General features: G+C 38.7%; 2 protein-coding genes across 2 annotated transcripts in view; one reads left to right on the top strand and one right to left on the bottom strand.

Annotated features, from left to right (window-relative positions):
* Positions 1–20,323, top strand: PPP2CA (serine threonine-protein phosphatase). Its single transcript, XM_051217747.1, has 7 exons — positions 1–152; positions 187–396; positions 430–603; positions 634–723; positions 2,635–2,915; positions 6,532–18,388; positions 19,107–20,323. The coding sequence occupies exons 1-6, from the start codon at positions 45–47 to the stop codon at positions 6,602–6,604; spliced, it is 936 nt and encodes a 311-aa protein (XP_051065187.1). The 5' UTR covers positions 1–44; the 3' UTR covers positions 6,605–18,388; positions 19,107–20,323.
* Positions 17,092–20,837, bottom strand: part of LCA5 (Lebercilin) — a gene marked incomplete at both ends in the record, with an annotated part of 39,376 nt that continues 35,630 nt past the window's right edge. The window contains one exon of the mRNA XM_051217746.1: positions 17,092–17,679. Coding sequence (XP_051065186.1) covers positions 17,368–17,679 — 312 coding nt within the window. The remainder of the gene's footprint in view (positions 17,680–20,837) is intronic.

Below are 20,837 nucleotides of genomic sequence, written 5' to 3'. Positions count from 1 at the left end.
GAAATTACGTCGTGCCGCGGTCATTATATATTTTTGTTGAGGTGATGGCGGGTGACTTTCGAGCTGAGGCCAAGGAACTTGACCAGTGGATTGAGCAGCTGTATGAATGTAATCAGCTGACAGAAGCACAAGTTAAATCCCTTTGTGAAAAAGTATGTGGGGCTGTGTAGTCATCGGTTGTTGTAGGCAAAGGATATACTCACAAAGGAGTCAAATGTTCAAAATGTACGAAGCCCGGTCACTGTATGTGGTGATGTACATGGTCAATTCCATGATATGATGGAATTATTTCGCATTGGTGGAAAGTCTCCGAATACCAATTACTTATTCATGGGTGATTATGTTGATCGTGGATACTATTCTGTTGAAACTGTCACTTTACTCGTGGCCATGAAGGTTTTTTAACATTATGTTATCACACCTTTTCAGGTTAGATTCAAAGACCGAATAACTATTCTCCGGGGAAACCACGAAAGTCGTCAGATCACACAAGTTTATGGATTTTATGACGAATGCCTTCGCAAATATGGTAATGCTAATGTTTGGAAATACTTCACGGACTTGTTTGATTATCTTCCACTAACTGCACTGGTTGACAATTCAGTAAGCCAAACACTACATTATTACTGTTAGATATTTTGCTTACATGGCGGGCTGTCACCCTCGATAGATACTCTCGATCACATTAGGGCTTTGGACAGGATTCAAGAGGTCCCCCATGAGGTGAGTAGCTATTCACACTTTTGTTTTTCTTTGTTCCTTTTCGTGCGAGCGTGGAGACTATAATTTATGGAGGAAACAAACATTTGTGATAACAGTTCTCGGGTTTTGGGCGCTAAATCCATTCAACTATTTGACTTAACAGCGTCTTGACAGCCAGTCAGTAACAACCTAGATGCGCGTGCGCCATCGCACACAATTTTGAACCATGCTATTCAAAGCCTCTAACCATCAGTTGCTGTAGGCTCACGGATCCCAACCAGGTAGTCTACACCTACCAAGATGGCCCAGTGCACATGTCAGTGACGTCATGGCACTAGCTGATATCAGTTCATGATGAAAAGCTATAAACCCTAACCATCAACTATGAATCATAATTCAAATTCCTCACGCTTTTATAACCCCGATTTAGCCCTAGTAAGGGGGCGGACACTCACAAGGTCACTTCAACGTGCCTCAAAGATCCTCCATGGTTTATAGTCTCACCATGCTGACGATACAGGCCTACAAATTGTTACGTCCTCACTTATGTGAGAGTTCTTAGATTTCAAACAGTGGGTCATTGCTTACAACGCTGCTTCAGTTATGTCAGTTTTACCAACTGGTTGATGCCGTTATTTCCCTCTTAGACATACTCTGTCCTGCTCTCCCTACTCCCAACTCAACAAATATTGTACTCTAAGGTGTGGGCTTAAACACCTCGATCCATAGTATCCGTCGTAAGAATGTAAAATCAAAACTCAATATCAATCCACGCAGGATTTTTAAATAAGTTGGGGTCAAACCTTAAAAACCAAATAATGGGTCAGTGAAAACTAAGTCATTTCGAGATCCACTTAATTTTTCAGGTGCTGACATGGTAGGGCGAAAGTTCATTCTTCTCTTTATTAACTGGTTTATTGTTGCTAGCTTAGCGGGGTACGCAGATCTATACTAAATTACCTGACGTTAAATTTCTGCATCAAACTACTAAATATTAAACTACTATGGTCATGTTTACCAATTACATATATTCTAACTAGGATAGATATTACACATTATAGGTTGATAAACAAATCAACAGGTTAGTTTTGAAGTTGTCTGCAGAATGTGGTTTGGAATCACGGAGGACGTGAACACGTCGCCTAAATTCATGATGAGTAAGCCTATCGTCATGGTATATTCATCAGTTGTCTAAAACTAAGTTGAAAATCAGTAATATGTTGGAGTTCTTAGGTTTTGTAGCTATAAGTAGACAATTGAGTGTTAAGGCATTTTCCTAATATAGTATACACTTCAGTTTAGACTAATTTAATAATGATTGAAAGTAATCTGAAATTCCTAGTACTTGCTAGTAACTTCATCTTAATATGTCTTTGTAACCCAGAGAACTCATTACTCAGTTCAGGCTTTGTAATTTTGGACTTTTTCACCTAAAAACCAGCCTCATAGTTCATGTGCTCCCTGAAATTGATTAAATATCCCTACAGCATTTGATAACAAGTCACAAGACCATCTCAACCCACATAAACCCTGGGCCTAATTTTTAGACCTTGTTTTCGGTATCCTCATTGTTTACCATTATGTGAACTTCCAAGTTATTTTCCTTTTAAATCAATCTCCAGTTGGTCAAGACGTTTACGTTTTTCGGTTGGTTTTCAAGAATCTAATGCCCACCAACCTACTGTAATCTCTTTCTTTACTTGTTCTTTGGGTTTTAATACTGAAAACGGTGTTTGTATTTCTTTCTGTTCTACGTTTGTCGAATGGAGGTCAAACTGTTCTGAATGTGTGCTGCCGTTTATTGTTTATATATATATATATATATATATATATATATATATATATATATATATATATATATATATATATATATATGCAAATCTAATAGTTCAAACTAATAGATTATTCGGTTGTGTACATAATTTTGTTCAGGGTCCAATGTGTGACTTATTGTGGTCTGATCCAGATGACAGAGGTGGTTGGGGCATCAGTCCACGTGGTGCTGGCTATACATTTGGACAGGATATTTCAGAAACGTTTAATCACAGTAATAACTTAACTTTAGTCAGTCGAGCACATCAGTTAGTTATGGAAGGCTTTAACTGGTGTCATGATCGAAATGTTGTCACTATATTCAGTGCTCCAAATTATTGTTATCGATGTGGTAATCAAGCAGCTTTAATGGAACTGGATGATAATCTGAAATATAACTTGTAAGTTATTATCTTGCACATTTTCTCATTTATGTCACTTTGTTTCTTGATAAATTCATTCTAAACGTCTCTCTATCGTTTCTGCACTGTGAATTATGGAGGATCAGTAAATATTAAGCCAAGACAGCTGTTTGCCATTTCATGGTTGTATAAGCTATTCACTTCCCCTTACAACACCGTTACAACATCAAACAGTGCACCATATGGGAGTCTCTAACTGTCTAGCCCGCAAAAACCGATGGTAGCAATTATTTAATCAAGATTATAAGAGATATTGCAACTGTTTAGTAATCTGAGGTTCATCGAAGTTCTATGATTCTAGGATATTCGGTTTCACAAAATCAGGGTAGAGGAACCCTTGTCAATCGCTGAAATAAAGTTGCGACGAAGCTAAATGTAACTCTAATTTGATATAAGCTGTTCTGGATGTCAATTAGTCAACTGCAACATAGTGCCAGACACATATATGCATCGGTCCAAGTTGACACACCTCATTAGCACAAGATGAACACCGAATTCATGAAAGTAGTTGCGTCAATGGTAGTGATATATATAAAAAGATTGTATAAGGGTATAATACAGGAACAAATAATAAGTTCGTCGAAATAAAGATACAAAGCAATTTTTAATGTCACGGTCTAAGGGAAAATAGAGAGTGCATACATTAATGCCATTGTGATCGATTATGAGCCATGTCACACAGAGTCTCTAACCATTGGTCACGATAGTCACGCGCACCGTAAACAAATAGTCTGCATCTACCAACACAGCTCAGACTAGAAGTTAGTGACTTCAGTGACTGATGCCACGTTTTGTTTTGGCCGCCCTTAACTTCCTTCCAATCATTCCCAAAACCGATCAGCATTGAGCGTCATGGTAGTCGGTGTTCAGGCATACGTAACATGTGATCCAACCATCTCAGTCTATGAAGATTTACAACCTCATCAACTGACTCACTATCATTCTCTAATACTCTGCGTCTAAATTCATTAATATTTACATGGCGATCCCAGCACCGTGATCGATTACTAGTAACTTACGAGAATCTTCTACTCTTAATAGCTACGTTTCGCAACCATAATTAGAACAGAACGAACTGCCGCACTGTATACTCGTCATTTTATTGATAGACAGATATCTTGCCTTCGCCATAGGTGACGTGAGTTGGCAAAAGCCAAACGAGCTTTTCGAATCCATGCAAAGATTTTGTCAGATACCAACCCATTAGGGCTGATCAGACTTCCAAGATAAATGGTGTCGACGTGTTCGACTACCTCACTCCCTATACTAAGTTCAGGTGTTGACACTGGCCAGTCCTGAATCATCAACTTACAGTTAGAGGGGAAGAAACACATCCCAAACGTCGTGGCATTGTTACTGAGTGCTTCCAAAAGACTGCATTTTATCAGTTTCTTCACGAAACAGGACCATGTCATCTGTGTATTCTAGGTCGATAAGTGAACCTCCTGGTAAGAGATCAATGCCTAGAAATCCAAACAACAAGAACTTTCCATCAATATGTCTATGATGAAATTAAATAGAAATGGAGATAATGGAAAGCCTTATCGGACACAGCTTGCCAACTTACGTCACCTGTGGCGAAGGCGAGATATCCGTCTCTCAATAAAAGGACGGGTATACTGCGCGGAGGTTCGTTCTGTTTTACTTTACGGCAGCGAAACATGGCCATTAAGAGTAGGAGACACCCATAAGCTACTAGTATTCGACCACAGATGCCTTAGAAATATTGCTGGCGTCTGCTGGGATCACAGGGTAAGTAATAGTGAGGTTAGACGCAGGGTATTAGGGAATGATGGTAAATCAGTTGATGAGGTTATGAATCTTCATCGACTGAGATGGTTGGGCCACGTGTTACGTATGCCTGAACACCGACTACCACGACGTGCAATGCTATCCGGTATTGGAGATGGTTGGAAGAAAGTTAGGGGCGGCCAAACCAAAACGTGGCATCAGTGCTTGAAGACACTAACTTCTAGTCTGAGCCATGTTGGTAGTTGAGACTACTTGGTTGGGGTCCGCGTGACTTCCGTAACCAATGGTTGGAGACTGTGTGACATGGCTCATAATCGATCACAATGGCATTAATGTATACACTCCCTGTCTTCTCTTAAACTAAGAGATTAAAATCACTTCATATCTTTCTTTCTACGAACCAATTCCTTCTTCTTGTACTATATCTCTATATGCAATCTTTCTCTTATATATTACCAACTTTGACCTAACCACTGCTGTGAATCCGGTGTTCATCTTGTTGTGCTGATGCGGTATGGCAACCTGGACCGATGCACATATGTGCCTGGTCCTACGTTGTAGCTGACTGACTGACACAGCTTGTGGTTGCAAAATCAGATGACAGTTCGCCATATGCTCTGACTCGACTAGTAGTGTTAGAGTAAAGAGCCTTCACAAGGTTTATGTACATTTGAGGTACGCCTTTCAATGACAAACACTGTCGCAGAGACTCTCAGTCTACAGAGTCATATGCTGCTCTAAAGTCAGGAAAAACTATCATTGTTAGACGCCTCTAACAGCACTCAAGTTCTGGATGTAACTATAAATAAGTTGATCTTGTATATCACAGTTCAAAATAATCCAAATACTTAGATTTCATGCAGTTTTGAATAACGCTGTTAGATTTCTGATCAAATAATTTGTCTTATTCCGAGTTGTTCATCCAGACCATTTGAACTGTAGCGTTTTCAATATTTCGTTAGGTCGACCGTTATCAGCCTATAAATTTGGGGATGTCACGTGAAATCTGTGTCAAAAAGCCGATGGGACTAAGCGATTCTGTTCATCATTCTATGCGCAGTGTCCTATCGCTGTACTTTCGCTGATTCCTACGTGTAATTGACTCGAACAACTTGATGCAGCCCTTTCTAGTTAACGGATGAAGCGCAGTTTCACAAGATTCGTGAAAAATCTGCTTGTGCGCAATTTGTTAGAATTTCAACATATAGTAGTAAACTGACGATGTCAAAAAGCTTTATAAAGCTCATAATAACTAGTATTGCTAACTAATAAACGAATTAGTTCTCAATTGTCGTGTCGTCTTATTAATGTGACCAATATTCCTTCTCTCTTGGTCATATTAGTTACAACCTTCATTGGTTTGATAAGTCGACCATAATTTAACAAATCAGTGAAACTACTGAAAATCTAGTTGCTTCCTAAACATGGTTGTTAGAGCCATACTGTTGCTCATTTTATTATCTCATTGACGAGTTATATGGTAAAGTAGTATTTTGCAAATCGTTCGCATAAAGCTCACTAGATGTAATCTGTCTGTTATTAAGGTTAGGTAACATCAAATATTGTTACACTATAACTAGCTTGAAATATCTTACTGGGATTCTGTAACTGTAAAGCAGCACCAAGTGGACATTGGGCTGTTGGTTTCATGCAGATTTTTGTTCTATATCACATTTCCTTGCTGGTACTCATAATCACAAACTCGGCTCCATTCCATTTAATAACAGTACTTTCTATTATTTCGTGACAACCAATATCTGATTTTAGATTTATTATTGACTGTATTATATGCCAATTTTTAATAAAAAGAGAGCAAAATATGTATTTTTGTTCTTATATTTAGTTTGCAGTTCGATCCCGCACCACGTAGAGGTGAACCACATGTATCGAGACGTACCCCGGACTACTTCTTATGATTCTCATCCTGTCAAAATTTTTTCAATGTTTTTTTTTCACCGGCTTGTGAAAGTAGAAGATTGATCAACGATTTAAATAAGTTCATGTTTTATCCGGTTAACATTGGCCTTTGTGAAAATAATTACGTTTTAAAACTGTCAACTACTGCTACGGCATCACCAATCTTCTGTTTAAACTTTATTGTCCCACTTTTCTCTTCCTTTGTTTATATCTAACTATATAAACAATAATAATGCCTTGCTAGCCTTTTTACCAGTTTATATAAATATGAGTAGACGTACACATATGAGTTAATCGAGCAAAACAATTAATTGACTACAAATATATATATATAACTCTGTAAATTGGAAATAATAGTTAATTTCTAGTCTTTTGAACGTAGGGAAGTGTATTTTCTAGCTAACAGCAAATCCATACTTACATGATTTGCACTCTTGAATTCATAGTTTGCTTAATCTTTTGAGTCTGTTATACTAACTTTAACTTTGCATAACTGTGTTTAGCTATACACCTAATACTTGGAAACGTATAAAAACAACTACAGTATCGTATATACATGCAATTCAGTTGGTGGATTTTTTTTTCCTGTTTTCATGTTAACAATCTAATTAATTTCCGATATGTATTAGCGTTTTACTGAAGTTCCTCAACCTATAATATCTTGTTTCTGTTTTTGAATCCGTTCACAAAACACTTGGAAAGATTTTCTGCTCTGATACATCGATCCACAATTTCTGGTTATTATCTATTATCCCCATTTCATTGATCACTAGATGTTAACTTTTTACAGCGTATGGAGATTTGTAAGATTCGTCACTTGTGTTCTCATCTCATAATCTGTGACACCGTTATTGATAAATATGTTTCCCCGACAATATATTTTTGATGCCTACATCATTTGTTAATATAGAGCTTCTAACAAATCGTTCAATTTAAGATAGTAGCTTGATTCAAAAGTGTTTGTGGATTTGAGTTTTCGAAAACCTCAGGCTCTCAATTTTATGTTTTTGTTCGCTCGTTACTCCATGTTTAATGGTGCAGACCTACTCGTTTCGATGTGCAGAATCTTAGGATCAGTATACTAAGATTATTCTGAAGACTTGGTTCAGAATCGATCACAATGGCGTTGGTGTATACACTCCCTATCTTCCCTTAAACTAAGAGATTAAAATCGCTTCATATCTTTCTTTCTACGAACTAATTCTTTCTTCCTGTATTATGTCCTTATATGCAATCTCTTTTTTATATATTACCACCATTGACTTAACTACTCTTGCGAATCCGGTGTTCATCTTGCTGGGCTGATGTGGCAACCTGGACCGATGCGTATATTTGCCTGGTCCTACGTTGTAGCTGACTGACTGAAGATTATTCTGGGTAGATACTGACCAGCTATTTTATCATCGTCTCTTGAGGACATTGCCTTCGTATTGTCAGACAATTAAGTAAACAGTGCCGAGGTTGGATGTGTATTATCAGGTAACTGCAATTCGGTTGATAAGTATGTAAAACCTCAACCGGGGGCTGAGACATGTTTTGCATAGACCTAAGACTGGTTAGTTCGGGGATTTGGAAGATGTGTGAGAATATCAAGATATAACAATAACCTTTTTTAATGACCAGTAATGTCAGCAGGATAACCTGTGACCGTGCAAAACAAGGAATGGGAGGTCTTATTGCTTGAGCTAGTTAACAGACTAGCAATGTAATCAACAGAACGAAATTCACAATTAACAAGATGAAGCTTCGTTTCGGTCTTTGTTAGTTCCCTCTTTTGTCGGGTGGATTCACTGGTGCTAGTCTCAACAGTCGTAGCTGTCCACTCAATGACTTTCCTCTCAGGTTGATTATCTAGTATATAATATAACGCAGTCTGTTATGGTAGAACTTCAAATAACACCATACTCTTATTCACTGTCTCTTTGTCAACAAATTCCAAAGTACTGCATACTTTTTTAAAAATGAATTGTGGATCTTTACAGACAGACAGTCGTAAACTCATGTTATGGATGTTGGGCTGTTTCAAAGTCAATACGTTGTAACTAGTGTTTCATACATCCTCAAAATAAAGTCGAATATTTTCTTTCATACTATAAGAGCTCAGCTATAAAGTCCTTTATATTAAACAGGGATCAACTTTTCATGAAGGGGTTTTTCTATCCGCTGAAAGGTTGATAACCGTTGGGTTTCCGGTTTGTTGAGACTTCGTAACTACTAAAAGAGTTAAATGTTCACATAAGGAGCGACAAATTATACTATATTCCAGCCTGTCAATATCACACCTTTGTAGATGTTTTGAAAACTAAAAGCAGCAACTCAAGGTCTGAGGGCGAAGTCGTACTGTTGACTGTAGAGGGGTGTGACAGCAGTAAGGTGTTTCCTTCAGACAACCAACACCTGCAGCGATGCTGCCTTCTCACAAGGAAGGAAGGGGCTAGAAAAGGTTAACCCTAAAAGTATCACACCTTACCTTACCTCACGGATTTCCGTCTCCGGCGGTAAGGCCCTTTGAAGGACGGAGCTGACACATTAAAAAGCCCCCACGAAAACACCGCGCGCAACTGGCCTCAATCAGTTTTCCTTTGGGCTCTGTGGTCACGCTCCCAGGTCGTTAAGACCAACACTAATCCGACTTCATTTTCAGGTTCCTCAAGAAATACCCTTCCACGGTGTGGGCAGCTGGGAAGTGATAACAGCCCTCATACCCTTCACAGCACACGAGACCAAGTTGGTCACATTCAAATCATTCCTACACCTAATACCTCTCTTATCTCCATGAATAACCCTCCTCACAGCTCTATCACCTCGCACCTCTAGGGCAAACGATTCGAGTACGTGGAACGCTATTCCTGGTCTCCTGAAACCACGCTGTAAACTACATGTAGAAGCTCCCAACGTCTGAACACTGTGTCAAATAGGACAACAGGCTTCCTTAGCTAGGACTTTAGAATCCGGCACCATTGATGTGTGCTGCGTCTCCGAAACGCGCATACAGGATCCGAGTAGCGTCATTCATTTGACCTCGCCATGCCAAAATAAAGAACCGACTCGACTCACACTTCGTGTATCTGGAAGCCCTGATTCTGCTTCCCGTGGCCTCGCCGGCGTAGGTATATCATTGAGTCCTATGGCAGAACTAGCTCTCTTAGAGTGGATCCCAGTAGACAGTCGTTTGTGCGCTGTCCGACTGAACGGAACAGTAAGGATCCGAAAAGGTGGGGGCACTCGTCGTTGCCTCTTCGTCGTATCTGCCTATTCTCCCACTGACTGCAGCGCAGATGATGTAAAAGATGAGTTTTACAGAAAGCTTTCCGACCTTCTCCAAAAAGCTAGGCGCTCAGATGTAGTAATAGTGGCCGGTGACTTTAATGCTCAGGTAGGTAAACTAAGCGATAGGGGAAGACACCTAGGTGGATCTTATAGCATCGCGGCTCAAAAAACAACCGATGGCGACCGTCTGTTGCGTCTATGCTCAGATAACCGCCTGTTCCTTGCAAATACTAACTTTAAGCATAAGGAAAAACATCTCTTAACATGGCGACCCCCTAATTCGTCCCAACGTTGGACTCAAATAGATCACATCGCTATCAGCCACCGATGGATGGGCTCGATAGAAGACTCGCTCATTCTGGAGCACATGCTTAGATTCAGATCATGCTCTGGTGCGAGCGCGTACTTGTCTGCGTCTTACTGGACGTAGGAAAGACGCTGCAAGGAAACCTCTTGGGGTTCTATCTAATGATAGTCAAGCTAAGACTATATTTCATGAACAACTAGAAAAACAGTTAGGCAGCCATGTATGTGATGCCCACCCTGAGGCAGCATGGAATGATATCCGAAAAGCTGTGGAAACAGCAGTGATATCTGTTAGTATGGTAAACCACAAGGTGAGGGAGAAACACTGGATCTCAGCCGCATCTATCGCACTGACAGATGCTCGGAAACTCATTCCACCTGGCTCTGAACATAACGAAGAGCGTAGTCAGTTTAAGCACAAGCTGACAAGAAGTCTACGCAACGATCGTGAACAGTGGTGGGTAGCGAAAGCAAGAAAGGTGGAAAAGGCAGAGGCAATAGGTAATAGCAGACAATTGTTCAGACTTGTTAAGGAAACCGACTGTTAGCGAAGCGCTCAGAGAAAGATGGACATATTATACATTCTCAATCCAGGAGATTGGATCGATGAGCGGAACACTTTAGGGATCAGTTCAACTGGCCTTCAGCCACACTGGTTTCCCACGATCTCCAGTCAACCTGAATGGCAAGTTCATGTAAATCCTCCGTCTCTTTACGAAGTTGAAAAAACCATAGGAAATCTGAAGCGAGGGAGATCAACAGGCCCTGACAGGTTTACTCCTGAGATTTTTAAGGATGGTGGTTCAGTATTAGCAGTGAGATTAACTGAGGTCTTAGGTAGAATTTGGGAACTGGACGTAATCCCATCTGACTGGTCTCAATTACTGATTGTGCCAGTCTATAAGAAAGGACAAAAGTCCTCTTGTGACAATCACAGAGGAATCAGTTTGACAAATATAGTGTCTAAAATATTAGCTTCAATAATACTTCGTCGCCTAACCAAAGCTTGTGAAGAACAGACTAGAGAAAATCAGTCTGGTTTTTCGACCTGGACGTGATTGCATAGATCAGATATTCACACTACGTCAGGTTCTAGAACACAGACACACATTCAGACGCCCCACAATGGTAGTATTTCTCAACCTTAAGGCGGCATTCGATTCTGTTGATAGTGAGGTTCTATGGCAGTGTTTGTCACTGAAAGGAGTACCAAAGAAGTACATTAACCTTATAAAGGCTCTCTACTCGAACACAACTGGTAGAGTGAGAGCTTATGGCGAACTGTCATCAGAATTGACTACCTCAAGTGGTGTTCGTCAGGGCTGTCCACTCTCTCCATTCCTGTTCAACTTTGTCGGCGACGTACTTTTAGAGATAACGGTTTCCTCGTCTAGATTTCCAGGGGTTGAACCTCTACCAGGAGGTTCACTTGTTGACTTAGAATATGCTGATGATATAGTTTTATTTGGTGAAGACGCTGACAAAATGCAGAGTCTTATGACCACTCTAAGCAACAATGCAGGCATGTTCGGGATGCAATTCTCCCTTCGAAATGCAAAATGTTGCTTCAGGATATGGTCGCATTGACACCCGAACTAGTGATAGGGAGTGAAGTAATTGAGCGTGTCGATCGCTTCACTTATCTTGGAAGTCTCATCAGCCCTTGTGGTCTGGTGTGTGACGAAATCTCAGCACGAATACAGAAGGCTGGACTAGCTTTCACCAACTTGCGTCATTTATGGTGTAGACGAGATATCCGTCTATCAACCAAAGGACGCGTTTACTGCTCAGCAGTTCGTTTCGTTCTACTTTATGGCAGTGAAACATGGCCGATAAGAGTAGAGGATATCCGTAGGTTACTAGTATTCGATCAAGGTGTCTTCGAAACATTGCTCGTATATCCTGGGACTACCGAGTAAGTAATGCAGTTGTTAGGAAACGGGTCCTAGGTAAGGATGGCAAATCGATTAGTGAAGTAGTGAAACTTCATCAGTTGAAATAGCTGGGACATGTGTTACGTATGCCCAACCACCGACTGCCTCGACGTGCGATGTTTCATAGTATACGAGTAGGTTGGAAGAAAGCTAGGAGTGGCCAGACCAAAACATGGCATAAGTCCATGAAGTCACTGACAAATTGACTGATCCATGTTTGTAGGTGTAGACTACGTGGTTGGGGACCGCGAGATGATAGCAACCGATGATTGGAGACGTTGAATGACATGGCTCGAAATCGTTTGCAATGGCGCAGGTGCATCCACTCTTTGTGTTCTCCCAAATCCTAGTCTTCTGAATTCTTCATATCCCTTTATTTTCGCTGGATTATACTCTTTGAATAACATCATCAAACCCTAATGTTTCCGATTGCTGGTTATACTCTTACTACCACTACTACTATGGAATTTGAATCGACGATTGTATCTGTGTGTTAATGTGGTATGGCGACTTGAACTGATGTACGTACGAACGAAGTTCTATGTTGTTACTTACTGACTGATTTTATAGTAGGATTGATGCTGTATTGATAGTAGCTTTTGTGATTATCAAACAACCTAATTGTCAGACGGTGTATTAGGTCAGGCAATGTGCGATAACTTCAAGAAGTCTACATTACTCCACTTCCTAATTACTTTTCTAAATTTCAATTTTTCTGTATTAATTCACTTCCTCATATAGAAAGTCTGGAGACACTTGCAAATGCGAATAATAATGAGTATCACACTTGTCTAACATGTATTATATATAAGTATTTGAAGTAATAGTTGGTAGAATTTATTAATGTTAATATTAACATTGGGATACAGGTATATCTAGTTGAAGAATCCCAAGATAGACGAAATGCGCTACTTAAGATCTGAATGCCTGACTAAATGAAGTCTAACTTCAGATAGAAGTTATACATTTTAGGCCACAAATTTCTTGGATGTATGATACTTTCTCAGCATTCAAATAGCCTTTTTTGTAGGTCCTGGGTTCGAGTCTCGCGAGGTGGGATCGTGGATGCGCACTGATGAGGAAACCACAATAGGATGAAATGGCTACCCAGTTCTTACAGATCTTCCATGGTGGTCCAGCTTCAATTGACTCATGATCTCAACTATTAAAATGACATTGTTATGGAAAATATAAGATTAGCACTTATCATAAACTGTTCATCTTGAACTATATCCACACTAGCCACTCACTGGTTAGTACTTAAAATTACAATATATAGTGCTTAGTATTGATAAAAATCTATAGTTTTGACATCTACTCATGTCACTAAGCCAAGTTATTCACAAACACAATGTACTCTATGTTTAGATTTATAAATTAAGATAGAAATCGTCATAATTCGTTATTCTAGGTAGTTTGAAAATTTATCACCAAGATTAGCCTGTATTGTCGGTTGCTATGTTAAGCCCATATGACTTGTTCTAGCTTCTGGACAAAACAATTTATCCATTCTTCTTGAGTAGTCACGGTTTTGACCTTGCTAATTATTTACTTATCAACTGTGACTGTTTTTATATGAGCGTGTTTGTGTATGTACACTTCTTATCCTATTCACCACATATCTGCAATCTATTTTTATATGGATTAACGCTTGATTAAATGGAGTTGGCTCACAAAATGCCTTCTCCACTGCGCGTCGTTATGATTCACTTTCTTCTATTCGCCCAATCCTTCTCATTTCCTGTCCAAATCAGTGAGTGTACAATATATATGTATTCAAGAAGTCCATTCTCTTATTCGACATATTCAATTCCGTTATTCACTAACTCGATTTAAGTCGATAATCGATATACGAGAATAGCCGACATATGTATTTCAATGACAGTCAGTATACGATCCAACTGGAGTCAGATTCAGGACCATTATAGTGATGAGCCAGTCAACATCGTGTGGTCTAAATAACGTCAAAATGAAGGGCCACTAAAAACCACAGTCTCCTAACACTTACCAATGATGACTGAGAGTATTAATGAGTTAGTAGACAATAGTATGATATCAGTAAGTAGATTTCATTGATTTTTTGGAGTGTTACTTCTCTATAAGTGTGAATTTTCAGATTGGGATACTAGCGATTATCATAATCCATGTTCAGAGATGTTGGTTAGTCAGCCATGAGACTGAATACTGTAATACTTTTGGAATCACTCTTACTTGAATATTACTTTATACTTTGAATCCTTTAGTTTTATTTGTTTTTTAACCATGTTTCTTACATTTAATTCTTTATAGTATTAGATATCAGTTCTTTTTATGCGCTTCTTACCTTGTTAGATCTGTTTGCTATCATGTCTATATACGTAACAACTTGGACTACTGACTGATCCTTGAATAACATGTTCAAACCCTAATTTTTCTGATTACAGCTTATAATTTTACTACCTTTATCACTACGGGATTTGAATCGACCACTGCATCTCTGTGCTAATGTGGTGTGGCAACTCGAACTTATGTACGTACGTACGAAGTTCTATGTTGTTACTGACTGACTGACCGAGATGTTTTGAAAATGTGATTTGGAAATGAAACTGGATTTACATACAAAATAGGTAATTGGTAATTCTGTCGTCTAAATTAAAACGTCTTTGAAGGTAACGTGAAAGTATTTAGATACAATTTTTTTCAGGAGAACAAATCAAAGGCGATACTATTCAGTTGATCGTTATCATAACTGTTTTAACCTAGTGAAGATTAGAGTACAGGTAACTTCTATTAAGTAGCTAGATTATGTATATTCTGTATTATTATATTATATTACTATATTATGTATATTCTCCTTATTATAAGCCTTATTTTGACCTATAGGCTATCTTTAACTATACTCAGTTTATTGATTACAGTCTCTCGCAATCACAGCCACCTTCGGGCTTGATCTTGTACAAATGTTATATCCTATTTTATGGTGTGATATGATCTGTTTGGCTTGTATATAAACCAGATATGTTTGAAGTAAATGATTCATAGTGAAAGCTGTTATTGGTGTTCTGGACTCAACTGGCAGGGCTGTGAGGAAAAACGACCAATAAGGACACTAAACTGCTCATACCGGTTGAACGTCATTGGTTTGACACAGTGCTAAGTTTGAATAAGTCGTATTTCGATTAGCGAATAAGTCATATTTCGATTAGCGAATAAGTCACGTGATATTTAGATGGACTTAAAGTCACAAAAATAACCTACACGAATAAGACCGAATGGCAGTTTTTTGTTTTGAAAGTTCAGTTTTGGTTACACACAATTCGCTAAGTTTATGAAGATCAGACGTCAACAAAAAGGTTAAATTTGTTTTGAATTATCGTGATGAATCATGTTGATTCATAAATATGTTTGACTACAATATTCATCTATTAAAGGTTTTTCTTCCTTAAAGCGTAAACTGAAATGACACGTACATGTTTCACTTTGAAGGGTTTTTAGTGTTGATTTATTAGCGATTCTCTTTATAATGTCAGCTCTAAACGCATAACTGGGCCTTACAAGTATTCATGGTCAGTGACGCTATAATGAAAGTGGTGTGAATTGCTTGCTGTACATTTCGGTTTCTAAAAGAAACGGATTACATCTGAGTTCTATTAGTTCAATTTGATATTACGAATGATTGAGATATAAAATATTGGATGCAAACAGTGTTTTAAAGTTTAAACGTTTATCAATAGCTCGTAAGTCCTAGATCCTTGCTGGGACGAAACGACCGTCCATATAAACACAGACTAGCAATGAAAACTATTTTAAACTATTACTTATATCAATATATACATACCACAATGAGCACGGATTTGATTGGAAAGGCGTCAAGACACTAAACTGGGAAAATTTCAAGAATGATTTGGATTAGAGTAGACTGTTATTTGTCATATTGATCCCTCCAGGTCCAGTCCATCAAATATCCGTAAATCCACATGCTGAGGACAATTGATCTTGTAGATGATGCATTTCACTTCCCATGCTTTAGCATCTTTCATTCCAGAATACGTCAGCTAGTCACTGACTGATTCTGAAGTAACTTAATATCCACGTAATAGCTAGTGGAAATGTTTTCGTATACGATCTATTTCCTGGGAAGATTTTGTCACTGTCTATCCAATATACTTATATTTACGCCAGTATATATTTTTGTGAAAGATAAACTTGAGACGTGTTCGTTTAATATTTCATGCAGTGAAGGTGCTCTATCAAGCCTTGATTTTTGTGATAATTATTTATATACAATGATTTATTTCTGTTGTTGGAACCGAAAAGCAAAAATCATCTGCCTTAGTTACAAATCTTCCCGCTCATCCTAATTATAACTCTTTGGTTGTGCATTGTTTTTAACTTTATGTCAAATAATTTAGAAGAAAAGAGGTATTACCTGGGGTTCTAGTGAGAAGCAGTGGCATGTGGAGTTGTACAACATATGACCGTATGGTTGTTTTACTTCAGATTTAATTTGAACCGTTCTATCTTTTCGATTAATTTATGGATCGAAGCTCTGGTACGGCCGAGAGTGGGGAGAGTCAGCTCTCCCTCTCGAAATGCTCTTAAAAAGCCACATGCATACAGACACTGCCAAGGAAGTCCTATTCACTGCCTTCTCGCCACGGGAATATTGTTTATGAAACTGAGAGGACGGAAATCGAATAACCTGTGCTTTAACCAGGTTGATGGATACGGAGGATCCACCTAGGAGAGTTGGAAAACCCTTATTCCATGCAAGTGGTGCCCATGCATTCCAGTATCCTGAAGGAACAAATGGCATATGAACCAATCGTTGGTCACCGGCTACCATGAGACTGCATCTCTTGACGTTGCTCCACTGCCTTGTGAATCAAACCTTTACGTTGAAGGTTCCAGGCGTGACCCCTCAAGAAAACCACGTGCTTTGGTTTGGGCACCCGGATCAAAATCTCATGCTCTATCATTAGTAAGATTAACTCTTTCATAGATTTACAAGTAATTTATTTGGTACTTTTAATGAAAACTAATTATTCACATAGTAACACATTTGTATATGTTTATACACATAAATTACATTGTTTAAATTCACATCACACATAACAGTAATATGCCATAATCATCTTAATAATGATAATTAACATTTTTTTCTTATGTAATACTGATAATGAATAAACAAATGGACTATTTGTAACAGTTAGGTAATTACTTACAATTGGATGATAATTTTAAAGGAATAATAAAACTAGACATTTCCATGATCAAATTTGTAATACTTCAATATCATTATCAATATTATCTAATTGTGCAGTGATGTTATGATCAATCAATCGATTGAATGAATTCCGATTGTTAATCATGTTGGATTCATTTGATAGTTGATTAACTGTTTTATGAAATGCTAACCATGATGGTTGTTTGAAAGTATCTTTTAAGTTATCTTGATTATTATTATTATTTCTCTGATTAATTCCTGTTTTCCAATTCGAATTGTGTATAGATGCATTGATAATGTTCGAATTGTTACTGAATAAAATTCCATTATTAGAAGATTGATGTTGATTTATCACTTCCTGATATGTATAATGAAATGAATAAACGAAAAGAAAAGAGTAAAATACAGTATGATTAGTATAGATATACTTACTTTCCGAATACTGTCTATCCTATCTTTACGACTACGGGATTTGAATCGACAATTGTATCTCTGTGCTAATATGGTATAGTAACTCGAACTGATGTACGTATATACGAGGTTCTGCGTTGTTACTGATTGACCGACTGAGATATATTTACGTATAAAGAATTTATTAGACTTGTTAACTAATTTTATTGCCTTTTTTGTTTTCATTCTAAAACACCTCAATGGTATAAACCACAAACGTCAATATAAGTAATAATTGTGTAGTATTTTGAATATGTGGATCAAATTTCCATGCATATAATTTACAACTATAACTCCGCCTGGAGTCCTTCTGAGGATACTGCCGATCCGAAGTCCGGATAAAAGAGGGTTGAGCATAATGTTAGCGATGTCATCCCGTAGAAAACTAACTCGCTAAAAAAACGATAACCAGAAAAAATTATTCAAATTATGCCTTGGAAGTTAAAAGGTTTTCATTTAGAAGAGTTATGACGCCTCACGGTGAAAGCTGAGTTCCTTCGGAAGTCGCAAGGCTAATGCCCCTTCTGACAAACAGAGCAACCAGTAATTTAGATACATGAAATGCTCGTACAATGTGGGAGACAGAGAGTCTTTCGAATTGTTGCAGAAATTTACAGGTATAATAACTTGATAATACATTGTTAGAGTCGTCTCATATAAATTTCTTGATGTGAAAAAAATTTTTCGAATAACTACTGTTAATAGTTCTATTTCAATAATTGAATTCCTGAGTAAATTGAAGCTAGACCACTATGGAAAACCTGAAAGCACTGGACGGCCGTTTCATCCTAGTATGAGAAGCCGTGACCAGTGGAGTTCAGCCTGGTCTGTTCTTGAGATAGTAACTCACTGAAGACAATGATGGATGTGTCGCTCAATTTCGTGGATTAGTTGAAGTTAGACATTAACACCAGTGGATGCCAGCTCAGTAGTCTAAAGTTTGAGCGTTCGCGTGTGAAACTGATAGGTCCTGGGTTCGAATCTCCCGGGGCGGGATCGTGGATGCGCACTGCTACTGGGGAGTCCCACAATAAGACGAAACGGCCGTCCAGTGCTTCCAGGTTTTCCATGGTGGCCTGGCTTCGATTGACATATAAATTCAATCATTAAATTACTTATTAGCTTTTTATGGTAAAGTTTCATACGATCATACTTATTGACAAGTGAATCTTGGTGAGCCTTAAAGTAAGTAATCGACAAATATGGAAAGTCTATTATGAGTAAGTGAATTATTCGCTTATTAAAGTCACTGACGACATCTTTCTATCTACATATACGTATCACAGTTGTACAATTTGGGTTCCCATTAATATTTTGCCTTTTTCCTCTGCATAGCTACGTGGTCAGGCTTCAATAAAAGGATAGTAAATAAATTCCACTAAAGAAAATAACAAATTATTGTCTCAAAGCCAATTACTTCATATAATAGGAATATTAATCTTAGTAAATCATACTAATCCATTTATTCTATGGATTCTCTTCAGTTGTATAGAACTACAAATGAATAGTATGGTGTGGTCTGCTTATATCCACACAAGTAGTATATAGAGAAGACATTTTATGTGAAAATTATATATGAATTAATCTCATCGATTGAAATCTAAATAATTCCAAAGTTTCGTCCAGTCAACTTATCTGAACTTCTTTAGGGTAATGTTCAAAATCATATAAAAATTATATAGCTGTTCTGTAATTTCACATTCGAATATATATTTGTTTGTTCCCACTCATGTTCTTGTTTATTAAAGTAGTAGTGCAGGTGGTTTCCTTAGGTGGCCCTATCCCTGAGTATTTGGACTGGAGGTCTAGTTCAGAAGGTAGTGAAGCAACGTCAGGAGAGGCAGTCCCTTGGTAGCCAGTGACCAACAATAGGTTAATATGCCATCTGTTCCTTTGAGGTACTGGAGCTCATGTCCACCATTGGTTTGTAATCAGGGTTTTCCAACTCCATAAACGAAGGATGTTATGTAAGGAAATTGGGCAAAGCTTGCGTAAGGACCGAGAAGCCTGGTGGTCGAAGCGTGCTAATGAGCTGGAAGCAGCAGCTGCATCTGGTAATTACCGGAAGCTCTTCCAGCTCATCCGAGCCACTGGCAGCAAGAAGTCTGGTGTGAGTGAAACAATCTGCGAGGATGATGGGATGCCAATCACTAACATCCATCGACGTCTTGGACGGTGGGCAGAATTTTTCGAAGGGCAGTTCAACTGGCCTGCTGCTCCGGCAACATCGGTCAGACTGTCCTGCCCTCCATGGCTGGTGACGACTGATCCACCAAACGAGGAGGAAGTCCGCAAGGAACTCCAACTCTTGAAGCGTTACAAATCACCTGGCCCAGATGACTTACCTCCGGCTCTTTTTAAAGATGGTGGTGACTTTTTGACTAAGGAATTGACGACGTTGTTTACAAAGGTTTGGGAACTAGAGAGTGTGCCAACGTCATGGAATGAGTCGATAGTTGTCCCTATCTTTAAAAAGGGTTCACGTCGTTCCTGTAACAACTATCGGGGGATAAATCTACTTCCGATTGCGTCCAAGCTATTGGCTTCCGTCATACTTCGTAAGTTGTTCAAAACCCGAGAAAGATTGACTCGCGAGGAGCAGGCTGGGTTTCGTTCTGGTCGAGGATGTATTGATCATATCTTCACCCTCCGCCAAATGTTAGAACACCGCCATACTTTTCAAAGGCCAACAATCGTAGTGTTTCTTGACATCAGGGCTGCCTTCGATTCGTTGGATAGGACTGTTCTCTGGGATTGTCTATTGAAGAAGGGTGTGCCTGAGAAGTTTATTAACATCCTAAAAGCCCTATATAAAAACACCTCAGGCAGAGTGAGGGCATACAACCACCTTTCTCCATTGTTCCATTCGAGTAGTGGGGTTAGGCAGGGTTGCCCAATCTCACCATTCCTCTTCAACTTTGCCATCGATGGCATTCTGGAAACAGCTCTGATGGATGTAAGTAGTGGCGGTGTAGATCTGTTTCCTGGAAAAAGAATTCTCGACCTTGAGTATGCGGACGATATTGTCTTACTGTGCGATAATGCCCAAGCCATGCAATCCGCACT

This window comes from Schistosoma haematobium, chromosome 5, assembly GCF_000699445.3.
Source record: "Schistosoma haematobium chromosome 5, whole genome shotgun sequence".
In the NCBI taxonomy this organism is placed as follows: domain Eukaryota; kingdom Metazoa; phylum Platyhelminthes; class Trematoda; order Strigeidida; family Schistosomatidae; genus Schistosoma; species Schistosoma haematobium.
The sequence above is the reverse complement of the archived record's forward strand: the minus strand, read 5'-3'. Positions and strand labels throughout refer to the sequence as shown.

Excerpts from the sequence above, each read along its gene's own strand:
- PPP2CA (XM_051217747.1), top strand. The coding sequence starts at position 45 with ATGGCGGGTGACTTTCGAGCTGAGGCCAAGGAACTTGACCAGTGGATT. Across the intron at positions 153-186 it reads TTAAATCCCTTTGTGAAAAA|GCAAAGGATATACTCACAAA; the intron begins GTATGTGGGGCT and ends CGGTTGTTGTAG. Across the intron at positions 724-2,634 it reads TTCAAGAGGTCCCCCATGAG|GGTCCAATGTGTGACTTATT; the intron begins GTGAGTAGCTAT and ends AATTTTGTTCAG.